Below are 10,906 nucleotides of genomic sequence, written 5' to 3'. Positions count from 1 at the left end.
GGTCAGAGGTGGCAGCCACCACCTCACGGTGGTGGTGGTGACTTTTGACCGACCCAACACCTCCAATGAACTCCTGCACTCTAGAACACACATGCACGACTCAGATTTGCTCAAAGGAGGCATGCCACCCACCTGGTGGCTCACGACGGAGAGGGTAACACAAGGAGGCCGCAGCCACCATGGCCAGTGGCCATGGTGGTTTGTCTTCGGGTCTTCTGGTCCATCAAGCATCCAAATCGCGGTCAGCAACCCAAAAGCACCCCCATGCTTGCGATACATTAGCTGAAGCACACATACACACCTAGCAGCGACGGTGAGCGGCAGCAGTAATCCTTCGGCTGCTAAGGAGTGGTGGCGGCGACGTCCATGACACAAAACGAGGTAGCAGCGACGTCTAAATGAAAGAAGAAGGTGGCAGCAATGGACGATCTCCGTTAGGCAGCAACTAAAGAGGCTTCACAGCCCTCATATTGTCATTCCTTGCTCCGACTTTGACCGCTAAAGGATTTCCCGGGTGTTGGTTACGTTCTCGGCAGTGGTGGTGCTCGATGGCTCCCGATTTTGCGGGTGGCAAAGTGATGGCACCTGCAAGGTCGTCTTCTGGCACGAGGTGGTTGGCTCCGGTGGTCGCTGTGGTGGTTTGCTGATCGGAAACGGAGAAATGGGAGTAAAAGGGTGACAGCGGTGCAGGTGGGGAGTATAAGGTGGTGGCTGGACTCATTTTTAGGTTTAGGGTTGCAAGTGACGAGAATGAAGGGTTAAATACCCGGATCCTATAATATCTATCCCATAATTACAAGATTAACCCTTCCATCTTCTTTTCTTTCAAACTAAATCCACAATTTACCATTTAAACCCTTCAACTCCAAAATCCTTTCAAATTAAGTCTAATATTATTCTTTAACCCCCGAAATTATCATTCTAATAACTCTTATTTAAATTTTGAGTTCTAATAATATAAAATAATCAAAATAATTACTTCCCGGAGTTCCTGATTTATTATTTAATTATTCTATTTTAAATGGGATGTTACAATGTTAGCAACCATCGACTAACATACATCTATAAAATGTGAAAAGTGAACTGTGAATGATAATTTATATGGAGAGAAGTGAATGGTGATTATCTATTTAAATTGTCATTCAAAAACTTATTTTCACTCTCTATAGATGTGTGTAATTTTATGGTTGTTACCGGATAATGTTTGGAGGGTAGGTGGTGGTTACGTTAAAGAACATAATGAAAAATCTATATGTTCGTGTAATGATATTTTCTAATAACATATGATCATATAACATCATGTCTCATAACAAGTAGACACTTATTGATTGTGTATTAGTAAATATTATCAACTCTTATATTGGTCACGCCTTATATTGTACTTCTCACTATAACACCCACAACCATACATAAGAAGAACATAGAGACTTTGAAGTGGTCAAAAAAATAATAGAAAAGTATATAGTCGACCATTCTATTCCTAGAAATTAGCAACAAATGTATTTCCTTTGTTTATAGTAAAAAAATATTTTTTATGTTTATAAATGATTTGTAAATAATAATATCCATTAATTTCATAGTAATTTTCAAAAAAATTCTCAATATTTTGGTTATCGGGTAATTTTCAGAAAAATCCTAATATTTTGAACAAAATAACGAAAAAGGACAGAATACCGGTTAAATCTACGAAACCGGCCAAAAATGGTTTTTTCAAAGTTTTAGCCGGTATTCTGTAATTTTCTGTAAATAAAAAGTAGTTTAAGACTTTTTCATAAATTAGACTAAAATTTTAGGACTTTTCTGAAGATATATATATATATATATATATATATATATATATATATATATATATATATATATATATATATATATATATATATATATATATATATATATATATACACACACGCGCGCGTGGTAGATTCTAATTAAAACTCAAAAAAGAAATAAAAATTAAACATAGATAAAATGTTAATTTTAGAAATTACGAAACAAAATCAAAGCATAACCAGGAAGGGGAATGTTTTTAAACTACAAGTACTAAGTATATAGATATTATGATAGTGGTACTCACCATACAAGTTTTGTCAAACTACAGGGACTAATACTGTAATTTTGTCAAAAATCCTTTTATTTGGGAAGAATTAATATTTAATACTAAATATTTGGTGTCCATGGAATATAGTGGAGGTTGGGCCCACAAGTATCAAACCCTTTGTAGTCATTTCATAAATAAAGTGTCCCACTTTCACCATGCAAATAACACCATACACGTTCACATCAAACTCCATACGCTACATAAATGCTGTGTAGTTGTTATTTCATGTAGGGTCCCACTCTTTTGTAACGTTAATATCACATATACATTCATTTATTATATGATATCATGATGTTAATATACTATCCGCACAAAACGTAAAAGTTTACAATGACATAACATATCTCAATTTAATTTCTATTATTCATCATCATGCGAGACACCATTTCTTTAAGATAATTCACAAGTAATATCTTTAAATATAGTTTTTTAGGTCTTTCATGTTGTCAAAAATTCAAAATCCTACGTACGTACATAACATAACATACCCCACACTTCTCGACTTATTATGAGTGCTATAGAGAAGATATTTTCATGGTGGTCCATGCTCACCGATCTCACCTAATAATGTCGTAACGGCTATATTTCATGCACACCATACGAAATAATTAACATACATACATTCATACATGCATGGAACTCGTATCTTTTCAGGTTCTTGACTTTAAAAAAACACAACACATGAAATAGTGTTTATAGTTAAAGAGAGACTTATTATTATTCGGGTAACTATAAGGCTACCCGTGCATAGAAGCCTCAAAAAGTTCTTATAAACTCTAAAAAGCCGATTAAAGAGAAATAAAACTATTCAGTTAAAAAGATATTGATAAAAAAAACTCATCTTGTAAGCATTGTACCATTATGGATAACTAGGAGGATAGTATGATGTTGAAGATCGCATATGAGATGTTGAACGCGATGGTGATGATGATGATGATCCTACATTCCACTTGCCAAGATCTCCATTGAAACTGCCACCACGAAACACTGTTGAACCACCACCACCACCACCACCACTACTGTACAGATGACTGGAACTTTGTGCCTGGTACATTGAGTATAACGGATTCATCTGCCCGTGGTTTCTTCTCAAGATTTCGTTTCGCATACAATCATCCAATTCATTTTCAGGGAGATCATCAATTACGATGATCTCCTTACTGTTATAGTTATGGTGGGACCTTGCATGGGGCACTGCGTAATGACCACCATGGCCATAACGATCCACAGGTGCCATGAAACCACCATGAGTAGTACTTCTCATGTTGTTCACCTGTGGATGTGGATACACATTGAAACGTTGAGACTCAGAGCCATTTTGGAACTGGGTAAAAATAACCGGTGGCTGAGGATGGTGTTGATGACTTCCCTGCGGTGGTCTAAATGGCTGTGAAGATGGTGATGGTAATACATCTTCGTCTGTTTTAACCACGGTTAAGTTTTTTCCCATTAACCTAAGAACAGGTTTCGAAGGGCTAGCAACCGAATCGTTATCACTGTAAATTGGTAATTTTTTCATGGTAGGAAAAGGAAAGATTGCAGTTTCAGGTGCTTGGGAAGTCGAGTAGTTGCTTAGTGGAAAAGTGTCAGATCTGAAGTTGAAATTAACACCTGGAGCACTACTACTCTTATTTGATTCCATCGTTTGTCTCCTTACAATCGATGATTCATGATTATATGAAAAAGCACCGTCTTTTCTAGAGCAACAGCAAGGCTGATGATCGTTCTTGAAACTGGTCGGAAAATATTTTGTATCATCTGGTGCGACAGAAGTCGATCTTGAATCTGATCTTGCTAAACTGGGATTAGAAACGGTTGAAACCGGAGAATTAGACATGGAATCTCGATCATTTGTATCATGATGATGGTTTTGATCGCTTGATGGAACTCTTGTGGTGGTGGTGGATGATGAATTTGCTTGAAGTTGTTCTTCAGAAACCACATCTCCGCCAGGGCTTGGCGGCAAGAACGATCCGGGTGGTCCGGGAATCGGTATCGGGTCATCTTCATGAAAGAAAAAATCGTGTTTTTCAACATCTGGAGCACGATTAGTCGAACATAATAGCTGTTCTTGATACATCTCAACGCATTTTGAAAACTCTGGATCAAAAGAGTTGCTCAAACCTGTGAAATTTGGAGGTGGAACAACACAAACTTGTTCAAGATTCGATAGCAACGTCTCGTTTCTAACAGATTGAATATCATGTAATGCATCCATATCAGCAGTTTCAACTCCATCAGAAGATTCTTCATTTGAAGTCTTTGAAGTAACGGATCTTGATCTTGTCTCCTGGTTGTTTCTTACAGCAGCCACGTGTTCTTCATTTCTAGAAAGAGAATTCTCTTTCGATGAATCTTGAAATGTTCCATTAAAAGAAGAAGATTTCCTTTTTAAATTAAGTTTAGCTACTGGGAACGATAGATTCTTCCTCAAAAACTTTCTACCCTTAGATCTTGTATCGGCTCTATCAGAATTTTTAGATGGACTTGAAGAATTTGGAGAACCCTCGTTGTCTTCATGCATACGGGTGCTTTCTTTTCTGAACTCCGCCATTAATGGTGAGGAAGTTCTCGTTTTCTTCCTACTTTGTGACGGTGCCACGTCATCAGACGAAAGTGGAGGATTTCCCAAATCACATCGTGAAGAAGACTTATCACTTTCAATGCGCAAGTTCTTCCTATGCTTCCGTTTCCCAGTGAGCTTCTTTACAAGATTGGTTCTCTTAGAGCACGCCCATGGTGGCCTTACAATAGCCAAATCATCCACCGGATCATTCACAGGCTTTCTGGGTGGTTCATCTTTTCTGCAATTTTCAGCTATGGCAGCATCTTCTTCTTCATCATTTGTCGCCTGTTCATCAACAATCAGCTTAAAAAAAAAAAAAAAAAAAATCAAATATCAACAGCGATCTAAAAAGTACAAAGAGAAAGAACATACCTGAGGCTTTGTTGAGCAAACTTTTTTGGCATTAGGGATAAGTTTCAGATACTTCTTGTGATGTTTCTGCTTATGAAGACTGGTTTTGAATTTCTTCTTATTAGTACCTATGACAAGTTTACTCCCTTTTACTCCTTTCAATAACTTCCGATTTCCATGATTATTCTCCAAAGAACCGGATTTTGGAACCGATAAGATCCGAACTTTTGTGCCATCGGTATCGATATAAACATCGCCTTCATTATCAACAACTTCATGATTGACGGTAGTTGTTCTTGGGCTTTGCTCTTGTTTCTCTTCTTCTTCTGCTTCTTCTTCTTCCTCTTGAAACTGAAATTCTTGAGCAGGAAAACTCGAATTTGTAGCCCAGCTTGTTCCGTTTCTTTTATCGAGTTCTTCGATTGTACAGTGAGGAGCTGTTTTATATATTTCCAGCATCAACCTCGTCTTCCTAGGTTTGACCCTATGTTTGACTATAACCTTGGGGTTATCGGTCCACTTCATAGTCCCTTCACCAGTTAGACACTGATCGATATGAGCATTTAAGGTGGTGTTCGAAGATGATGAGAAAGTCTTGCAAACTGGGCAAATTTTGGAAGCCATGGAAATCTCTTCAACTGGTTCAACACCAGGATTCAATTTCATTACCAATCTACTTTTTTTGATGTTTTCGGTGTGATGCGAAGAAGCAGGTGGTTTCTCCTTTGACTTTGTGCGAATCAAGTGTTCTTGGCTGTTGTGTCGTTTGGAACAGCTTGAATTTGTACTTACAGTTACAAACCCAGATGGTTGTTCGCCTTTGGATTTGAATTGATCGTCATTTCTGCTGGGCTTCTCATGAAAACTGATTATGGTTTCTTCATCGTGTAAAGGATCTTCAAGATTACATCGGCTAATTACAGATGAGTTATCTCTCAGTAAATCAAGGGGCTGGAAAGGTGGCAACAAATTCTTGACTCCATGTTTCAAGCAAAGTTGCAAACTTGTGGGAGAGAAAGGCCAATTACAGGCGATATCTTTGCTCCTTAAACCGAAGACATAATCCCTACAAGAGAATCAAACCAAAAATTGTGTCAAAAGATTCAAGATCTGACCATTGAAAACTAATAGAAACAGTAATATCACATGCGAACAAGAAGGAAAGTCCATGAGCTCAGAACAGAAATCAAGAATTAAAAGCTAAACATGAAATCACATCACATGAGAAGATATATATAGTCAAGAAAAAAGAAAGCAAACAATAAATTCACCCTCTTAAGTCTTAGGTAAGAAAGGAAATTTAAGAGCAGTGATTGGGCGAAACATAAAACATTAAAAAGCGATAATCTTGAATAAGTAATAAAATCGAAGGCTGGGGACAAGATGATCTTTTCATGAAATCCGAGCCACGCACTTACTTCTACTGGTCAAGAACACCTGTTAACACTGAATTGGGTTACCTTGGATCTGACCCAGTAAAAAAAAAAAAAAAAAAAAAAGAAGAAATCTCGGAAGAAATTACAGTCATCAAAGTCGAGTAAAAAAAAGAAGAAATCTCTGATTTTCTCTATACCTTATAGAGAAATTAGGGAGATGGTTGTCGTTGGTGTCATCAAGATCAGCATCTAGAAACTTCAGATCTATATCAGAAAGCTTGAGATCATGAGAGATTTGGTTTTGTTGATGATGATGATGATGCGATGATGAGGGATCTGGTGGTGGATGATCATCAATGGATATCATCTGCTGCTAATAATCTTATGTCTTCTTGTGCTGTATAAACAGTCACAAGAACTCTCCTTCTCAACAACTGCAACTTTACACTTGGCCTTCAGCATATATAACAAGACACTAGTACCCCTTCCCCTCTCTCTCTAGCTAGCTAATTTTCTCTCACTAGAATTTCAAATACACAACCCCACTTATCTGACTAAAAACATGCGTGGTGAGAGATAGTCATCAGATAACTCCAAGCTTAGAGCAAACCCTGTAAATTAAAACCATATTTTATGTGATCTTGAAGCATCAAATTAACAACTTTCTTTTTAAAGAATCCAATCGAACAAGAAAAGAACCAAATTAGTTGGCGTAGTACAAAACCCACAAGCAAAGATTGAAGTTATAGAGACTAGACGAAGTTCAACAACTGTTATTTTATGTGAGAAATGCAAGAAAAGAAAGCTTAATAACCAGTATCCACGAAGTTTAACAACGTCCCAAAACAAGATAAACACAATTCCAGACCTTAACCCAAATGGGTTTTATAAGATTTGAACTTTTCTTCAAGCAGTTAAAAAAAAAAAAAAAAAAAAAAAACTTTTCTTCAAGAAAATTTGACCACTGGTTTAAAACAAACGCAAGAGTCAAGATCCCCACATCAAAAAGATATAAGAATGGCAAGATTTCAAGTCTTCGGGTCTTGTTTAGTGAACAGTGGAACATGACCACAAAAAATATGGATAAAGAAATTAGACCAATTTGGGTAAAGGTCGATGATTGAAAGACTGTTCATGTTGAAAGAGATCATGAAATCACAAACACAAAAGATTTGTTTTTTAAAACTTAGGATCTATAAAACATACATTTAGATTCAATTCACAAATACAGAAACAAAATCAAGGATAAAAGCATCCATCGCAAAGAGATTGAAAGAGAAGAATTTTCAAGAAAACCCCAAAACCCAGTTGAAAAACGAAACAAACGAACTTGAAGAAATCATCATATCAAGAAAGTACAAAGCAAACCTTATCTTTATGAGCTTTTTGTTTATGGGTCAGATGGGAAAACGAGAGAGAATACAAAGGGAAAAAAAGAGAGAAGAACAAGAAGAACAAGACTGAAACCCAAATTGGAGAAGATTAGAACAGCAGCAGCACCACCCACTCACACATCAAAAAGAGGCATCAGGTTCTTCTCTCCACCAAAAAGCAAAATTTGAACCATTGACACCACTGATTCACCTTCCATCTATGAATATGCGTGTTTGTGTGAATGAGAGAGAGAAAAAAAAAAAAGAAAGAGAAGAGAAGAGAGAGATGTTTTGGGTACTCTACAAAGCTGTCCTATCTTAAACCTACCCTACATCTTTCATAATTTTTTTCATTTCTTTATTGCCGATATTATTTATCATGGTGAGTGAATTGTCAGTTGTGCCCCCCTTTTCACAGGGATTTACGCATGAAAATTCTCCACTCATGGCTACAGGACAAGACCCCCTACCTCTTAAAAGACACCATTGTCCAAATACAGTTCATCTATATATTTATTGTATGCATAATAATATTTATGTCTATGTGTTTATTTATTTTTCGAAGAATTAACGGTAATCGTTTTTGTCAGTTAAGCATGAGGTCGGTGATCTTCAAAAACTTGAGGCGACTTCTTAGATGTTTTAGCATTCCATCGGGGTTAAAAGTTAATTTCAATAACCACGGCCTTGGCTGTGGTTGCCTTCCACCTTAGCAAGCAAAGAGCACCACTACATATGGTGCCGGCAGAGTGCTCTTTTTTAATACCTTAAAACCTGTTTGAGATGGGTAGTTTCCACATAAATTAGATTGAGAAAACATAAGAAAGCTGGAGCAATTTTCGACGATCTATTTATAAAACAAAGTAAAATTTAAATAGGTCTTTATGATCTCCACAATTCTAGGAACTGCAACTATCATGCTAAACTTATTCAATGAGCTAAAGAAAGCATGCAACTAAAAGAAACTAAATGTAAAGTTCAAATAACTGATGTTTCTTCACTTTAGTCTTCCAATGTCTTCTGGTCTTCATAACGGGCTAGTTTACGAGTGTTCCTCTTGGGCCGATTGTGGACTGGACTCGTATCAATCCCCCCCCCCCCCCCCCCACCCCCTTCTCGAGAGTGACCTTGTCCTCAAGGTTTGTGGGTATGTTAGTTATGTCAAAGTCCTCTTTGTTTTCCCATGTAGCTTCTGAAATGTCCCTATCTTTTCACTTAATGAGAATTTGTTTGATTCGGTTGTTGTTTTTTGTGAATGACCCTGTGATCAAGAATAACTTCCGGTTCAATGACATGAATGTATTTAATGAAGTTTGTGGGTAAGGGTAGATTCGAGGGACTCATGGGACCATAACAGGGGAGAAGTAGGGAAACAAGAAAAACTGTGTGAATTCGTAAACCTGAGGGTAGTTCAAGACAATATGCAACCTGACTGATGCGCTCCAAAATTTTGAATGGTCTGAAATATCTTTTGCATAGCTTGTAAGAACTCCATTTTCTACATTGATGGCTGTCAATAGATTCTAGTTTGAAATGAACTAGCTTACCTCATTGGAACATTTTTTCTTATCGGTCTTTGTTAGCTTGATCCTTCATGCGTTGCCGAGTGCGTTCCAAGGTGATTTTGAGGTGTGAAATCAGTTTTTGGTGGTCTCTTAGAGTTGTATCAATTGATGCCATTTTCAAACTACCCATTGTATAATGAGGAAAAATCGGCGGTAGCTTGCCATATAAAGCTTGGAATGGTGTCATTTGGATGTCATTGTGATAACTTGTGTTGTACCAGTACTATGCGAGGTGAAGATACTTATTCCAATGGTTCGGTTCATCACTTGCAAAGCAGCGAAGGTAAGACTCCAAGCAACGGTTGAACACCTATGTTTGCTCATCGATTTAGGGGTGGTATGCACTCGAGTGAAGCAGTTTGGTGCCCAACGTTTTGAATAGTTCTTTCTAAAAGTGATTGAGGAATAGTGAGTCACAATCAGATAAGATGGTCTTTGGTAGCCCGTGTAATCGGTAAATGTGGTGCATGGATAGTATGGTTAAGGATGTGGCTTGTAATGTCCCAAAATTATGAGGTAAAATTTTCATTTTTAATTCAACCAAAACATTAATTATCTTTAAGTCAACATTCAATATCCTTGTTCTAAATATTCAAAAGTACTTTATAAGAAAACAGTTATCATAGTACAATCCCAAAATCATCATAGGCAGAAACATGGGTGGATGAGCTGCGATCAAGTCGGACCCTTCCCTTTCGAACCAGATGTACCTGAAACCATAACCATAAAAACCGTAAGCACAAAGATTAGTGAGTTCCCAAAATACCGCATATTATACATACCATTAGGCCTAGCCCTCACATTGGGCCCAGCCAGCATATTGGGCCCAGCCCACCATAATAGGCCTAGCCCGACCATACAAATGCAAAAGTCACAAAGACAATTAGCACCTACATAACATGCAATGGGCCTAGCCCCTCCTGATCCATGGGCCTAGCCCAACATACAAATGAGCCTAGTCCGACATACAATAGGCCTTGCCCAGCATACAAATGGGCCTAGCCCAACAGACCAAGCAACTAGCATAATAGAACCTAGTGGGTCGACATTAGTACCTTTGACCTATGAGTACAGTGAGGAGACTCACCTCAAATCCACTGATAATCAAATAACTGCTCGGGCCGCTGAACCGGAAAACCTCACGCCAACTAACAATAAATAAAATCTTAATCAATAATTATCCTGATAACACAAAAATCGAGGCCCACTCCATAAACCAACTTCCTAAAGGGTAAAAGACCATTTTACCCTTTTCATACTTGTTCCATAACCAAGGTCCAGCCTAAATGCACAAAAGCCCAAAATAGCAACCCAAAGCCCAATATGGTCCAACTTCCTAATTGGGCCCAAAAACTATCATGGGACCAATTCTAAGAAGGATCAAACTTGAAAAACCCAAAATCACATATTGGGGAGTACGCCCCACATACCAGAATAGTATGCCCCGCGTACTCACCCTCGAAGCACATAGTACAAGCGTTGGATGCACGAAACACCCATTACGCTGAGTGTACTCCTACGTACCCATCAGGGACCTAACATCCATATTAAGCTCTTAATGGTTAAGAAAATGACTT

At 37.7% G+C, this 10,906-nt stretch overlaps 1 protein-coding gene across 3 annotated transcripts; it reads right to left on the bottom strand.

Moving 5' to 3' along the window:
* Positions 1 to 2,728: 2,728 nt before the first annotated feature.
* LOC111884748 (uncharacterized) lies at positions 2,729 to 8,058 on the bottom strand. 3 transcript variants are annotated; one of them, XM_023881059.3, is made up of 4 exons: positions 7,760 to 8,058; positions 6,589 to 7,002; positions 5,037 to 6,081; positions 2,729 to 4,967 (listed from the first exon to the last, which is right to left on the bottom strand). In XM_023881059.3, exons 2-4 carry the CDS (start codon positions 6,756 to 6,758, stop codon positions 2,958 to 2,960), a joined length of 3,225 nt encoding a protein of 1,074 aa, XP_023736827.1. In that variant the 5' UTR covers positions 6,759 to 7,002; positions 7,760 to 8,058; the 3' UTR covers positions 2,729 to 2,957. The 3 variants fall into 3 exon arrangements, with proteins under 3 accessions (XP_023736827.1, XP_023736828.1, XP_023736829.1); XM_023881060.3 differs by having other exon boundaries at positions 7,903 to 8,058; XM_023881061.3 differs by having other exon boundaries at positions 2,729 to 4,949; positions 7,760 to 8,057.
* Positions 8,059 to 10,906: the final 2,848 nt, after the last annotated feature.

This window comes from Lactuca sativa, chromosome 7 (genome assembly GCF_002870075.4).
Source record: "Lactuca sativa cultivar Salinas chromosome 7, Lsat_Salinas_v11, whole genome shotgun sequence".
NCBI lineage: Eukaryota > Viridiplantae > Streptophyta > Magnoliopsida > Asterales > Asteraceae > Lactuca > Lactuca sativa.
The sequence above is the reverse complement of the archived record's forward strand: the minus strand, read 5'-3'. Positions and strand labels throughout refer to the sequence as shown.